This window comes from Liolophura sinensis, chromosome 8 (genome assembly GCF_032854445.1).
Source record: "Liolophura sinensis isolate JHLJ2023 chromosome 8, CUHK_Ljap_v2, whole genome shotgun sequence".
Taxonomy (NCBI): domain Eukaryota; kingdom Metazoa; phylum Mollusca; class Polyplacophora; order Chitonida; family Chitonidae; genus Liolophura; species Liolophura sinensis.
The window spans coordinates 3,917,543-3,934,517 of NC_088302.1; the positions used below are offsets into that span (position 1 = coordinate 3,917,543).

The 16,975-nt window shown below is 42.5% G+C and overlaps 1 protein-coding gene across 1 annotated transcript in view; it reads right to left on the minus strand.

Moving 5' to 3' along the window:
• LOC135472206 (angio-associated migratory cell protein-like) overlaps positions 1-16,975 on the minus strand; it is a 35,237-nt gene that overhangs the window by 14,816 nt on the left and 3,446 nt on the right. The window contains exons 5-11 of the mRNA XM_064751594.1: positions 14,229-14,368; positions 11,817-11,961; positions 11,053-11,136; positions 10,647-10,762; positions 7,029-7,105; positions 2,927-3,017; positions 1,499-1,653 (exon numbers count right to left, since the gene is read on the minus strand). Of these exons, the coding sequence (XP_064607664.1) occupies positions 1,499-1,653; positions 2,927-3,017; positions 7,029-7,105; positions 10,647-10,762; positions 11,053-11,136; positions 11,817-11,961; positions 14,229-14,368 (808 nt within the window). The remainder of the gene's footprint in view (positions 1-1,498; positions 1,654-2,926; positions 3,018-7,028; positions 7,106-10,646; positions 10,763-11,052; positions 11,137-11,816; positions 11,962-14,228; positions 14,369-16,975) is intronic.

A 16,975-nucleotide genomic window follows, 5' to 3' on the forward strand; every position in this document is an offset into this window, starting at 1 on the left:
GTGAGTCAATTCTGATGTACAGACCTGGCCATGTCAAAGTCTAGAATTTCTCCTTGGTCACCTGTCCACTGTGATACAATGTGTGAGTCAATACTGATGTACAGACCTGGCCATGTCAAAGTCTAGAATTTCTCCTTGGTGACCTGTCCACTGTGATACAATGTGTGAGTCAATACTGATGTACAGACCTGGCCATGTCAAAGTCTAGAATTTCTCCTTGGTCACCTGTCCACTGTGATACAATGTGTGAGTCAATACTGATGTACAGACCTGGCAATGTCAAAGTCTAGAATTTCTCCTTGGTCACCTGTCCACTGTGATACAATGTGTGAGTCAATACTGATGTACAGACCTGGCCATGTCAAAGTCTAGAATTTCTCCTTGGTCACCTGTCCACTGTGATACAATGTGTGAGTCAATACTGATGTACAGACCTGGCCATGTCAAAGTCTAGAATTTCTCCTTGGTCACCTGTCCACGGTGATACAATGTGTGAGTCAATACTGATGTATATACCTGGCCATGTCAAAGTCTAGAATTTCTCCTTGGTCACCTGTCCACTGTGATACAATGTGTGAGTCAATACTGATGTACAGACCTGGCCATGTCAAAGTCTAGAATTTCTCCTTGGTCACCTGTCCACTGTGATACAATGTGTGAGTCAATACTGATGTACAGACCTGGCAATGTCAGTCTAGAATTTCTCCTTGGTCACCTGTCCACTGTGATACGATGTGTGAGTCAATACTGATGTACAGACCTGGCCATGTCAAAGTCTAGAATTTCTCCTTGGTCACCTGTCCACTGTGATACGATGTGTGAGTCAATACTGATGTACAGACCTGGCCATGTCAAAGTCTAGAATTTCTCCTTGGTCACCTGTCCACTGTGATACAATGTGTGAGTCAATACTGATGTACAGACCTGGCCATGTCAAAGTCTAGAATTTCTCCTTGGTCACCTGTCCACTGTGATACAATGTGTGAGTCAATACTGATGTACAGACCTGGCCATGTCAAAGTCTAGAATTTCTCCTTGGTCACCTGTCCACTGTGATACAATGTGTGAGTCAATACTGATGTACAGACCTGGCCATGTCAAAGTCTAGAATTTCTTCTTGGTCACCTGTCCACTGTGATACGATGTGTGAGTCAATACTGATGTACAGACCTGGCCATGTCAAAGTCTAGAATTTCTCCTTGGTGACCTGTTTACTGTGATACGATGTGTGAGTCAATACTGATGTATAGACCTGGCCATGTCAAAGTTTAGAATTTCTCCTTGGTCACCTGTCCACTGTGATACAATGTGTGTGTCAATACTGATGTACAGACCTGGCCATGTCAAAGTTTAGAATTTCTCCTTGGTCACCTGTCCACTGTGATACAATGTGTGAGTCAATACTGATGTACAGACCTGGCCATGTCAAAGTCTAGAATTTCTCCTTGGTCACCTGTCCACTGTGATACAATGTGTGAGTTAATACTGATGTACAGACCTGGCAATGTCAAAGTCTAAAATTTCTCCTTGGTGGCCTGTCCACTGAGACACAATGTTGCCTGTTCTCGCATCCCACAACCTGAGAACTCTGTCCAGACTGGCTGTGTAAATCATGGAGGTGGCAGAGTCCCAGCGCAGTTTCACAATACCGGCCTGAAAAAATGTAATTTTTTAAATTTGTTTTTGTTATACTTGACTAACTTTTTCACCGACACATTCAGATTTACATGTTGCTCCATCACAGATCTTCATAACTACTCCTATTCTGTATTCATTGAATGATATTGCCTACCAGCACTGAATGATATTGCCTACCAGCACTGAATGATATTGCCTACCAGCACTGAATGATATTGCCTACCAGCACTGAATGATATTGCCTACCAGCACTGAATGCAAAGACAATAAATCATGTGAACTGGAAGGCGAAATTACCATTAGTTCATTTCTAAGATTTCGATAATACAATTTTGAGTTTATTTTGTGCTAAATTAAGTTTTTTTAAAAATGTTACTACCTACGAACAAAAGTAAGAATGGAATAGCAAATGATTCTCCACATAAATGTATGTGTATGCTAGTTTAAGCCACCGGCATATTTGACATGCAATAAAGACTGAAACGTCATCCTGACCTTAGCTTGAAATGTTTTTCACGCAACCTATAACTACTTGCATCTTAAAGTGCAAACTTAAGCCAAAAAGGGAAGAATAGGAAACACAAAAACTACCTCTCATACAAATATACATTCACTAATCATTGGTAATTCACACATATTCAAGTGCGTACATTTTCCCAACATGTATATCCACTAATCATTGGTAATTCACACATATTCAAGTGCGTACATTTTCCCCACATGTATATCCACTAATCATTGGTAATTCACACATATTTAGGTGCGTACATTTTCCCCACAGGTAATTTTAACAGGGATCATTTCAATTTATTTATTTATTTATTTGATTGGTGTTTTACGCCGTACTCAAGAATATTTCACTTATACGACGGCGGCCAGCATTATGGTGGGTGGAAACCGGGCAGAGCCCGGGGGAAACCCACGACCATCCGCAGGTTGCTGGCAGACTTTCCCACTTATGGCCGGAGAGGAAGCCAGCATGAGCTGGACTTGAACTCACAGCGACCGCATTGGTGAGAGGCTCCTGGGTCATTACGCTGCGCTATAGCGCGCTAACCGACTAAGCCATGGAGGCCCCTGGGATCATTTCAAGCTTTTACCACAATGTTACTGACCAGAAGTGATATGGGAACACTTTGCTGCTATGTTTCAGGAGGAATCCAGAATCCTTTACCCCATCCATTCACCTTACGCACAATGTATAAGACAATGCCCCTAAGCATGTATCAAGCCCACAGCAGTTTTAGTTTATATTAATCTTGTTAGGTGATGAAGAACAACATTCTACCTCATGTGGACAAGTATGTCGCAACACTTGTGTAGGAACATCCCAGACACACAGTGATCCAGAGAGAGAGCCTGTGGCGACCAGAGGCTGACTGAAACAAAGCCAAGGTATAAACAAACATGTACACACTTGTGTAGGAACATCCCAGATACACACTGATCCACAGAGAGAGCCTGTAGCGACCAGAGGCTGACTGAAACAAAGCCAACATGTACACACATTTGTAGGAGCACCCCAGACAGACACTGATCCCCAGAGAGAACCTGTGGCGACCAGAGACTGACTGAAACAAAGCCAAGGTATAAACAAACATGTACACACTTGTGTAGGAACATCCCAGACACACAGTGATCCAGAGAGAGAGCCTGTGGCGACCAGAGGCTGACTGAAACAAAGCCAAGGTATAAACAAACATGTACACACTTGTGTAGGAACATCCCAGACACACAAGAGATCCAGAGAGAGAGCCTGTGGCGACCAGAGGCTGACTGAAACAAAGCCAACATGTACACACTTGTGTAGGAACATCCCAGACACACAGTGATCCAGAGAGAGAACCTGTGGTGACCAGAGGCTGACTGAAACAAAGCCAAGGTATAAACAAACATGTACACACTTGTGTAGGAACATCCCAGACACACAGAGATCCAGAGAGAGAGCCTGTGGCGACCAGAGGCTGACTGAAACAAACCCAAAGTATAAACAAACATATACTAGCTTGTGTAGGAACATTCCAGATACACATTGATCCAGAGAGAGAACCTGTGGCGACCAGAGGCTGACTGAAATAAAGCCAACATGTACACACTTGTGTAGGAGCATCTCAGATACACACTGATCCACAGAGAGAACCTGTGGCGACCAGGGACTGACTGAAACAAACCCAAGGTATAAACAAACATATACAAACTTGTGTAGGAGCATCCCACACACACACTGATCTACAGAGACAACCTATGGCAATATTCACACTTGTGTAGAAGCATCCCACACACACACTGATCTACAACCTATGGCGATATTCACACTTGTGTAGAAGCATCTATTCACACTTGTGTAGAAGCATCCCACACACACACTGATCTACAACCTATGGCGATATTCACACTTGTGTAGAAGCATCTATTCACACTTGTGTAGAAGCATCCCACACACACACTGATCTACAACCTATGGCGATATTCACACTTGTGTAGAAGCATCCCACACACACACTGATCTACAACCTATGGCGATATTCACACTTGTGTAGAAGCATCCCACACACACACTGATCTACAACCTATGGCGATATTCACACTTGTGTAGAAGCATCCCACACACACACTGATCTACAACCTATGGCGATATTCACACTTGTGTAGGAGCATCCCACACACACACTGATCTACAACCTATGGCGATATTCACACTTGTGTAGAAGCATCCCACACACACACTGATCTACAACCTATGGCGATATTCACACTTGTGTAGGAGCATCCCACACACACATTGATCTCCAACCTATGGCGATATTCACACTTGTGTAGAAGCATCCCACACACACACTGATCTACAACCTATGGCGATATTCACACTTGTGTAGAAGCATCCCACACACACAATGATCTACAACCTATGGCGATATTCACACTTGTGTAGAAGCATCCCACACACACACTGATCTACAACCTATGGCAATATTCACACTTGTGTAGGAGCATCCCACACACACACTGATCTACAACCTATGGCGATATTCACACTTGTGTAGAAGCATCCCACACACACACTGATCTACAACCTATGGCGATATTCACACTTGTGTTGAAGCATCCCACACACACACTGATCTACAACCTATGGCGATATTCACACTTGTGTAGAAGCATCCCACACACACACTGATCTACAACCTATGGCGATATTCACACTTGTGTAGAAGCATCCCACACACACACTGATCTACAACCTATGGCGATATTCACACTTGTGTAGAAGCATCCCACACACACACTGATCTACAACCTATGGCGATATTCACACTTGTGTAGAAGCATCCCACACACACACTGATCTACAACCTATGGCGATATTCACACTTGTGTAGAAGCATCCCACACACACACTGATCTACAACCTATGGCGATATTCACACTTGTGTAGAAGCATCCCACACACACACTGATCTACAACCTATGGCGATATTCACACTTGTGTAGAAGCATCCCACACACACACTGATCTACAACCTATGGCGATATTCACACTTGTGTAGGAGCATCCCACACACACACTGATCTACAACCTATGGCGATATTCACACTTGTGTAGAAGCATCCCACACACACACTGATCTACAACCTATGGCGATATTCACACTTGTGTTGAAGCATCCCACACACACACTGATCTACAACCTATGGCGATATTCACACTTGTGTAGAAGCATCCCACACACACACTGATCTACAACCTATGGCAATATTCACACTTGTGTAGAAGCATCCCACACACACACTGATCTACAACCTATGGCAATATTCACACTTGTGTAGAAGCATCCCACACACACACTGATCTACAACCTATGGCGATATTCACACTTGTGTAGAAGCATCCCACACACACACTGATCTACAACCTATGGCGATATTCACACTTGTGTTGAAGCATCCCACACACACACTGATCTACAACCTATGGCGATATTCACACTTGTGTAGAAGCATCCCACACACACACTGATCTACAACCTATGGCGATATTCACACTTGTGTAGAAGCATCCCACACACACACTGATCAACAACCTATGGCGATATTCACACTTGTGTAGAAGCATCCCACACACACACTGATCTACAACCTATGGCAATATTCACACTTGTGTAGAAGCATCCCACACACACACTGATCAACAACCTATGGCGATATTCACACTTGTGTAGAAGCATCCCACACACACACTGATCTACAACCTATGGCGATATTCACACTTGTGTAGAAGCATCCCACACACACACACTGATCTACAACCTATGGCGATATTCACACTTGTGTAGAAGCATCCCACACACACACACTGATCTACAACCTATGGCGATATTCACACTTGTGTAGAAGCATCCCACACACACACTGATCTACAACCTATGGCGATATTCACACTTGTGTAGAAGCATCCCACACACACACTGATCTACAACCTATGGCGATATTCACACTTGTGTAGAAGCATCCCACACACACACACTGATCTACAACCTATGGCGATATTCACACTTGTGTAGAAGCATCCCACACACACGCTGATCTACAACCTGTGGCGATATTCACACTTGTGTAGAAGCATCCCACACACACACTGATCTACAACCTATGGCGATATTCACACTTGTGTAGAAGCATATTCACACTTGTGTAGAAGCATCCCACACACACACTGATCTACAACCTATGGTGATATTCACACTTGTGTAGACCATATTAACACTTGTGTAGAAGCATATTCACACTTGTGTAGAAGTATATTCACACTTGTGTAGAAGCATATTCACACTTGTGTAGACCATATTCACACTTGTGTAGGAGCATATTCACACTTGTGTAGAAGCATATTCACACTTGTGTAGAAGCATATTCACACCTGTGTAGAAGCATATTCACACTTGTGTAGAAGCATATTCACACTTGTGTAGGAGCATATTCACACTTGTGTAGAAGCATATTCACACTTGTGTAGAAGCATATTCACACTTGTGTAGAAGCATATTCACACTTGTGTAGGAGCATATTCACACTTGTGTAGAAGCATATTCACACTTGTGTAGAAGCATATTCACACTTGTGTAGAAGCATATTCACACTTGTGTAGAAGCATATTCACACTTGTGTAGAAGCATATTCACACTTGTGTAGGAGCATCCCACACTCCAGTTTATATCGCATCAAAATTCATCAACGTCCAGTAAATCATCTGCCCTAGATCATAACTCCTATAACGCACTTGATTTTCAGACCAGGAATTTTCAGGTTTTGTATGGCTTGTTTTTGTCAATGTTGTATACCAGTACTTGGAAAGTGTAAATAGAGCAAAAAACTGAGTATTTTTGCCTCACGTTTGACTGAAGCCCACTGTCTCCACACAGTCAGTCTCTAGACTGGCTGGCTTTCCACACTGGAAGGTTGCCAACACCTGAAACATCAGACACAAAGAAAGAGAATCATGTAGTCATTCAATATTTTCATTTACAAAATTCAAAAGTAAATTAATAAGTAATTCAAATGTGTCATACCTTATGTCTGAAACGACTTTAGCTAGGTAATTTAAGTCATGTGACAACACGATTATTGAGAAAAATCTATGAAAAACATCCACAAGAAGATACTTGTCAGTGATTATAAATGGTTATCCTGGGAAAAGTCCGCCACTGACAAATTAGGTATCATGTTTGACTTCAGACCTCACTTATCAGGATGTAGCTTTATGTCATTTACAGTTCAGGTTAGATCTGGATTCAGCCATGATGCATATACCACGAAGGTTTGGTGTACAAAAGCCTTATACCTGACCGCTTTTATTTCAATGAAAACTTCCTGAATGGGTTTGTTAAACCCTCTATTAAACAAATAACCTAGAATCACCTCACTCTCTTACCTGTACAGATAATGTATCATTTCTGATAAACCAGAATGTGACAGTTATGTGTACATAATGTCAGAGATGTGTCAGAAGCAAGTCAAAGAGATGTAACAAGAGCCCAAGGGCTGAGAAATGGGTCTACTGTTTTTCTACTTTCATATTATTTTTCTTATAACTAATGACCAATTGTCTTCTAGTACAATTCATTGGTCTTTGCCACTCACAAAGAGCCTATCAGTTATTCTGTCTGTAACGGAGGACCTAGCCTCACCTCATTATGGCACGACGTGAAGGAGAATTCATTGCACCAAAACATCATATTACAATATACTGCAAGATTGTAGATATTTTCCCAAAATTTTTTTGCAATTAAATCATTACCATTTCTTTTTGTTCGGTTAGTGTGAGCATGAAAATCTTTATTTGTAAGTGGCAACAGATCAAGGCAACACATCGTAATGCAATACATGTTTTGGCCCTCACACTGTATAGTCGTATCTCAACAGTACACATACAGGCAATGACACATAAAATATATGTACAATCTGTCAACCTTTTTTTTTTTTTTTATCTTTTCAGAATTATGTGCAAATGTTCATCACATAAAGCCAATGTAATTAAAAGTTCATTCCTCAATTTAACAGATGAATTTTTCAATGGAGCATGAAAAACTTTGTATAATAAGTTTGTTGGCATTCACGCAGTTAGAAAGATCAACTATTGGGCAGTAACCCACAGGATTAAGCAGTGTTACAGATAATTTTCAGAGGTAGTGCAGCACTCCCTACTTTTCCAACAGAGGGAGTATTGGGTAAGCCTACTGCGGTACGCATTATTTGAAAATACTCAACATTTCACTATTTTGGGTCCCCTGCAATACATCTGGAAAGTGTGAAGTTGATTGAGAGAAGAGGGGTGAGAAAATCGAAATACACACATGTGCATACAGGGATAGGTCTAAATAGACCTACCAGTCATAGAATGTTGTAGTTATACACAGGACTACAAGTATATGTACGTACATGTCGACTGCCCAGAATTACGACTTGTCATAACATTCTAGAATAAATTAATTATTTCAGCTCTTCCTCACGAGGTATGAATCTGAATGATTGGGCTACATTTATTTGGTGTATTCCGCTAACGCCTACGGTTTCACACCTTCCGCTGATCCGGGTATTAGTAAAAGCGGCTAACACAAAGGAAATGGGGATAATCCGTTTAACCCTGGTGAGGTAGGCGATGAGGGAAATTCTGTCAGTAATACAAGAAATTCTGCCGGGAAGTTGAGTGAACAGTGCTCCTATTCGGACACTTGACCAGAATATATAAATAGGTCGTCATTCACAGCTGTGAAATCAGCCCCATATGAACAATGAAACAGAATCCTTCCATCTATTTCCAAAACCCTTGATGACGTGGACCTCCATGGAACCTGGACAGAAACAAAACCTTGGAATCCTTTTCTTCTGGCAAATGATGGCATAGATGACTGGATAGTTCTGTTGGGTACAGCCAGCAATCTTCAGCATCTATGCTCAGCAGATAAGATATTCTGCGATGGGACCTAGCTGAAGATGTTTGGCTTCAAGCTCTGGCAGAGATTCTCCAAACACTGCCACAGCTCGACTCTTTGCAGACTATGTCACTGAAACTTGGATAGTGGATCAAGAGACATGGAACCACTATGGCACAAAGGGACCAAGCACTACAAACCATTTGGAGGTCTGGCATTGAAAGCTAAACTTGGATAGAGGGAGCCTTCGATCAAGAGACATGGAACCACTATAACACAAAGGGACCAAGCACTACAAACCATTTGGAGGTCTGGCATTGAAAGCTAAACTTGGATAGAGGGAGCCTTCGATCAAGAGACATGGAACCACTATGACACAAAGGGACCAAGCACTACAAACCATTTGGAGGTCTGGCATTGAAGGCTAAATCCCTTGGTGAAGAAAGTCCATCCTAACATTTCTGAGTTCATCATCTTTATCAAGACAGAACAAGCCGCAAATGACGTGAAGATCTGCAACTTGAAGGCGGGCCAGCTCCTCCTCTTAACAGACGCAAATATAGAAAACTGTATGCCAGATTGACAGACCTTAAAATGAAATTTGTTCAGCAAATGATTGATGTAATGTGATATGCTGAATGGGTATCACACCTTCTTGCTATATAAATATGTATTCAATATCATCTGCTAAATATTACTGTATTGTTTGTGTATATTCAGTCACATTGTCTAAAATGTTGCTTATTTAAAAAAATAAATAAACAGCACTGAAATTTATTCAATTTGTTTTGCACATTGACATACTAGATATGTCTATCAATCTCCAGCCACTGTAGACTTACACCCTCCCCCTCAGTAACCGCATGCGGCGATAATCCAAGTTAATCATACCAGCTTATAACACTTCGGGGGTTGTTAGCCGAATAAACCCATTTATTTATTACACATCAGCCTGTAGGCCTCCTGGGTGTATTCCAATAATTGGCTGACAATTTTACTTTTTCATTTTGTTTTGATAGCATGGGCTGCAGTATTATTTCATTCTATGGCAATCTGCCTCATGCGACTTGTAATTAATATTTACCATACATTAACAACTGCTGTTATGCTAAATCCAAATGTAGGCCTACATTAGAAGACAAAAATTTATTATTTGTGCGTTATTTATTGGCAGTATATAGAAGAAACCTAAAGTGTTTCTGATGTTCTTGTGATCATGGTATTTCATTGCATTAGCTTCTCTCCTCAGAAATCACCGATACATGTAAACGTTGAAAACTGGACCCTCGATGACATTTTCACGTCGCACAAATAACTGACGATTGGTGTAGAATTAAAACCATACACTGGGTGCGATATTAAGATGATGTAATGCAGTACAGTAGCAGAACTTGCTGTATGGTAACCCAAATGACAATTTTTTTTAGCCCTTGTTACATCTTCTTCATAGCAAAAACTCTATGTCACAAATACAAATATCACAGTAGTCATTCTCCATGACTGCGAGTAGTGGAACATGAGCCTTTGCTGTAACACCCATAAAAAAGCCTTCCTTCAAAACCAGTGTTTCATGCACACCTTTCCTGTTTCCGTGTTGGTGAGTTTTGCTGTGCTGTCTGCTGATCCTGTCACCACTATAGTGTTGTCATGGTGACAATCCATGGCAACCACATCAGCAGTATGGCCGTCATGACCTGCAATAAAGATATGCCTGTAGATATGTGATTACATTCTTTCTTGACCACTTGTGAGGCACTTACCGGGCACCTCTACAAGTGCTTTGTAGATTGTACCTGATTCTCAAATTCTCAAACAGTGGGTCATGGGCTGGACATGGATTTAGTATGATTAAGTACAGAAAAACGGGCTGACAAGCAAACAGAAAATATCAGACACCAAATGTCACTCTGTACTAACTTACATCATACATAATTTACATGTAAAATTATTAATTAAAAACAAATAACAAGCGATAAACACTCACCTGTAACAGAGTGTAAACATGTGGTTGTTCGCAAGTCCCAGACTTTGACAGTGCCATCTGCATGGCCAGTGCACGCTCGCTTACCTGAGATATAACGTAGAACAAACATTTACAAAAACACACTGCAATACTACAGGGAAACAACCTAACAAAAACAAATGTTCAGTTTGCTGCCCCACCTGATGATGAGAGAGGTCTCTTCTGAGGGCTTCTTTCTCATCATGCACAAAGTGTTCTTCATTGTTCTGTCCATCATTAATATTGTGACACCTATCCATACTGGTATGGGCTACTGTTTAACCACACTGAATCTCATAAATCAGAAATGTGTGCTCAGCTATTTCTGCACGCAAAATCCATGTATCCTACACACAGAGAATCACAAGTGTCAGCGGGGCGATCTGTAAAGTGACAAACCATGTCATACACAAATGCCTGAAGTATCTAGGTATCTGTTAACACAAGGACAGGATTGTTTGTCTTTTTTCTTTCTTCCTCTGTTTTTTACCTTTATAACTGTAAATTATTACCAGTTTATATAATTATAAAATTTGATTTACATACTCCGATAACAAGATATCAAGAAGAAAACTTCAACATTTGGATTTACATGGAATCTATCCTGCATGATAAAATTTACCCTGCTGAGGTAGGCGGTGAGCGAAATTTAAGCATAGGGCATTTTGGGGAAAAGACATTTATGCACCCTCTTAAATCATGTCAATGCAGACACCTGCATAAACCAGAAATAAGGGAAAGCCAACCATCAGGTAAGAAACGCCCACATCCCACTGTTGACCCATGACCCTGAAACGTTTTACAGTCACCGCTGGGTATTTTCCACATCCACGTATCTCCGTCTGAAGTCCCCACCAGTAATACATGCGCCATCGGGTGCCACTCCAGCCACTGAAACAGAGATGCCCATTAAATAACCACTTGAACTCATAAACAATTACGAGAATCTCTCAGAGAATAATTTTACAGTGTCTGCTCTCCGCAATGTTTGTTTTCTAGATTCCACAGCAAGATTTCAGTGGTGCTAATGATTGTTGCCAATCAAAGCTATCCACCCCAGAGTTTTTGCAGATGTGACCCATGACAACCTTCCATTTCATCATCCATTCTGGGGTGAATCTGAGTTGAACCGCAGTGGTCTCAGAACAAACTAGTTACTAGATTACTAAACTACCAGGCAAAAGAAAGGTTTCACCCACTTCTTGAGCCCATAAAACAAAAACAAAGGCAGATATAAGAATTAAGAAGATTGGTTTATAAACAGGAATCATTGTGAAATATTCTCTCAAAAAGGCTTTAAAATACTGGCATTCAATTGGCCACAAAACACAATGAAAGAGACAAGGGGTCAGAAGAAAAAATTACACAAATGTAAAGTTAACTGGCAAGTGCATGTAAAGTCACAGTATCCACAGAAATGAAGGACTAGAGTCATCAGTAGCGAGTGTGGCCACCCTGGGCATCAATGCAAGCAAGCATACGCCTCCGCATTGACGTTGTCAGTCGCCGGATGATGTCAACAGGGATAACGTTCCATAGGTTTAACAGAGCTTGCTCAAGTTCCTGTTGGTTAGTTGGAGGAGGCACCAGCTGTCTCAAACGGCGGTCAAGGTGATCCCAGAGATGCTCAATGGGGTTCATGTCTGGTGAGTTGGCTGGCCAGGGCAACACAATGACGTTTGCAGTCTTGAGGTAGTCTGCAACAATGCGGGCAGTGTGAGGTCTTGCGCTGTCGTGTTGCAAGATCGATCCTCTTGGCTGTTGTTGGAGGAAAGGAAAGACGACAGGTCTCAGTATCTCATCAACGTATCGCTGGCCAGTCAGATTACCTTGCACAATAACCCGCTGCGTCTTCATTTGGTCACAAATCCCTCCCCAAACCATGACGCCTCCGCCTCTAAACGGATAAACCTCTCTTACGCAGTTTGGCGCGAGACGCTCGCCTCTTCGTCGGAAAACTTGAACTCTGCCATCGTTCCTGAATAGACAGAACCTGCTCTCGTCTGTAAACAGCACTCTCGCCCAGTCACGTCGCTGCCACCGACGTACAATACGTGCCCATCGCAATCTGCGTTGACGGTGTAAAAGGGTCAAGGCCATCCCACGGAAGGGGCGGTAAGGTCGTAAACCAGCTGAACGAAGACGACGCAGTGTTGTTCTGGGGCTGATGACATGGCCTAGTGCCGTCGCCGCTGTTGACGTCGCCGTGACGAATCGGTTTCGGAATGGATCTGCCGGATGTAGCGATCTTCAGCCGCAGTTGTTACCCTCGGTCTTCCCGATCTTGGTCTGTCTTGGATCTGGCCTGTCTGCTGATAGCGTATCAACAACCTCCTGATGGTGGTTTGGCTACAGTTGAACGTTCTTGCAATGTGACGTTGCGAGACTCCCATTGTGGACATACCGATGGCCTGGTCTCGTTGCGCTTGCGTAAGTCTTGGCATACTGTTGGTGTTTTTTCGGTCACTGAATGTCTGCTCTTTCGAGCAAGAGTATTTATGCAACATTACCGCACGTGCATCACGAGCCATGCCTCAAAAGGATGTTTTGCATGTGGTCGCAATTTCACAATTCCAATTGCTGCGTTCGTGACGATGCGTTCTGGTAGAGGAAACGATGCAGTCATACACTAAGTCCTGCTTAGAATCAAACCCACAACCGTGCTTTTACTTTTTTTATGACAAAAAATATGGTGAAACCTTTCTTTTGCCTGGTAGTTTAGTTCACAGCTCCGTTAAAAAGATGTACATCATTTGACACATGTGCACATATGTGGTTCAAGGAATGTAACACTCGGTCATGATGTAACATTTCATGCAAGGAATCCATTTCATATATTTTGTTCTTTCTGGAGTTTCCAACCATAATTCAAAACACACATGTACTTGTACTCACAGCTGAATTCTGCTGAAGTCTTGCTTAAATTGACAGAAAACACTGCCTGCATGAGGGGCTTTGGAATCATTCCAAAAGTGGGTGAGTTAAGTATCAAATTAGAGGAGGGTCCAATGAACAATGGTTGCTCTCTAGAATGGCAGTGAGTACGGTCAGGCAACTCAAAGCTCCAAACTTAAAGTGAAATACACTATGTATAAGATGACATATTCTTGAGACCAGAGATAACCTCCAAAAAAATAAACAAATAACTATGGACATACCTCAATATCAGAGCAGTGAAATGCCCAGACCTCCTTCCAACTGCTTACTTCCCAGACCTTAATTAAACCACTCATGTCAGCTGTAGCCAGGTAAACACCATCGTGACTGAAGCCCACGCTCGTAACTGAGTCTGTGTGACCTGTCAACATCAAAAGGTAAACACTATCATGACTAAAGCCCACGCTTGTCACTGAGTCTGTGTGACCTGTCAACATCAAAAGATAAACACCATCATGACTGAAGCCCACACTCATCACTGAGTCTGTGTGACATGTCAACATCAACAATCACCAGCTTCAGATGAACACCATCGTGACTGAAGCCCACTCTCGTCACTGAGCCTGTGTGACATGTCAACATCAAAAGATAAACACCATCATGAATGAAGCCCACTCTCGTCACTGAGTCAGCTTCAGATGAAGACCATCGTGATTGAAGCCCATGCTCATTGCTGAGCCTGTGTGACCTGTCAACATCAAAAGATAAACACCATCATGACCGAAGCCCACACTCATCACTGAGCCTGTGTGACCTGTCAACATCAAAAGATAAACACCATCATGAATGAAGCCCACTCTCGTCACTGAGTCTGCGTGACATGTCAACATCAACAATCACCAGCTTCAGATGAACACCATCGTGACTGAAGCCCACTCTCGTCACTGAGCCTGTGTGACATGTCAACATCAAAAGATAAACACCATCATGAATGAAGCCCACTCTCGTCACTTAGTCTGCATGACATGTCAACATAAACAATCACCAGCTTCAAATAAACACCATCATGACTGAAGATCCCACTGGTCAATGTGTCTGTGTGACCTGTCAACATCAACAATCCCCAGCTTCAAATAAACGCCATCATGACTGAAGCCCACTCTCGTCACTGAGTCTGCATGACATGTCAACATCAACAATCACCAGCTTCAAATAAACACCATCATGACTGAAGATCCCACTGGTCACCGAGTCTGTGTGACCTGTCAACATCAACAATCACCAGCTTCAGATAAACACCATCATGACTGAAACCCACGCTCATCACTGAAGTCTGTGTGACCTGTCAACATCAACAATCCCCAGCTTCAGATAAACACCATCATGACTGAAGCCCACTCTGGTCACTAAGTCTGTGTGACCTGTCAACATCAACAATCCCCAGCTTCAGATAAACACCATCATGACTGAAGCCCACTCTCGTCACTGAGTCTGTGTGACCTGTCAACATCAACAATCACCAGCTTCAGATAAACACCATCATCACTGAAGCCCACGCTCGTCACTGAGTCTGTGTGACCTGTCAACATCAACAATCCCCATCTTCAGATAAACACCATCATGACTGAAGCCCACGCTCGTCACTGAGTCTGTGTGACCTGTCAACATCAACAGTCACCAGCTTCAGATAAACACCATCATGACTGAAGCCCATGCTCATCACTGAAGTCTGTGTGACCTGTCAACATCAACAATCTCCAGCTTCAAATTAACACCATCATGACTGAAGCTCCCACTGGTCACCGAGTCTGTGTGACCTGTCAACATCAACAATCCCCAGCTTCAGATAAACACCATCATGACTGAAGCCCACTCTCGTCACTAAGTCTGTGTGACCTGTCAACATCAACAATCTCCAGCTTCAGATAAACACCATCATGACTGAAGCCCACTCTCGTCACTGAGTCTGTGTGACCTGTCAACATCAACAATCCCCAGCTTCAGATAAACACCATCATGACTGAAGCCCACGCTCGTCACTAAGTCTGTGTGACCTGTCAACATCAACAATCACCAGCTTCAGATAAACACCATCATGACTGAAGCCCACGCTCGTCACTGAGTCTGTGTGACCTGTCAACATCAACAATCCCCAGCTTCAGATAAACACCATCATGACTGAAGCCCACGCTTGTCACTGAGTCTGTGTGACATGTCAACATCAACAATCACCAGCTTCAGATAAACACCATCATGACTGAAGCCCACTCTCGTCACTAAGTCTGTGTGACCTGTCAACATCAACAATCCCCAGCTTCAGATAAACACCATCATGACTGACGCCCACGCTCGTCACTGAGTCTGTGTGACCTGTCAACATCAACAATCACCAGCTTCAGATGAACACCATCATGACCGAAGCCCACGCTTGTCACTGAGCCTGTGTGACCTGTCAACATCAAAAGATAAACACCATCATGACTGAAGCCCACTCTGGTCACTAAGTCTGTGTGACATGTCAACATCAACAATCACCAGCTTCAGATAAACACCATCATGACTGAAGCCCACGCTCGTCACTGAGCCTGTGTGACCTGTCGACATCAAAAGATAAACACCATCATGACTGAAGCGCACGCTCGTCACTGGGTCCGCGTGACATGTCAACATCAACAATCCCCAGCTTCAGATAAACACTATCATGACTGAAGCTCCCACTGGTCACCGAGTCTCTGTGGCCCGCAATGGTAACCTTTTTCACCTCTATGTGGCCAAAAATGTATACAAAACAGTTCTTATGCAAAAAGAAAAAACAACATAAAAAAAAAACCACAACAAAAGCTACTGCATGGTTTGAGCATCGATGAAAAGATTGCCAACAATATGTTAAAATATAACATGTTTGACATCACACTGGTTCAAATATCACAAAACAACATTACATTAATTACCAACTTTGTTCTCAGCTTCACATGGACATCCATCAATGTTTTTTTGTGTCCATAATCATTTTTAAAAAATCATCATT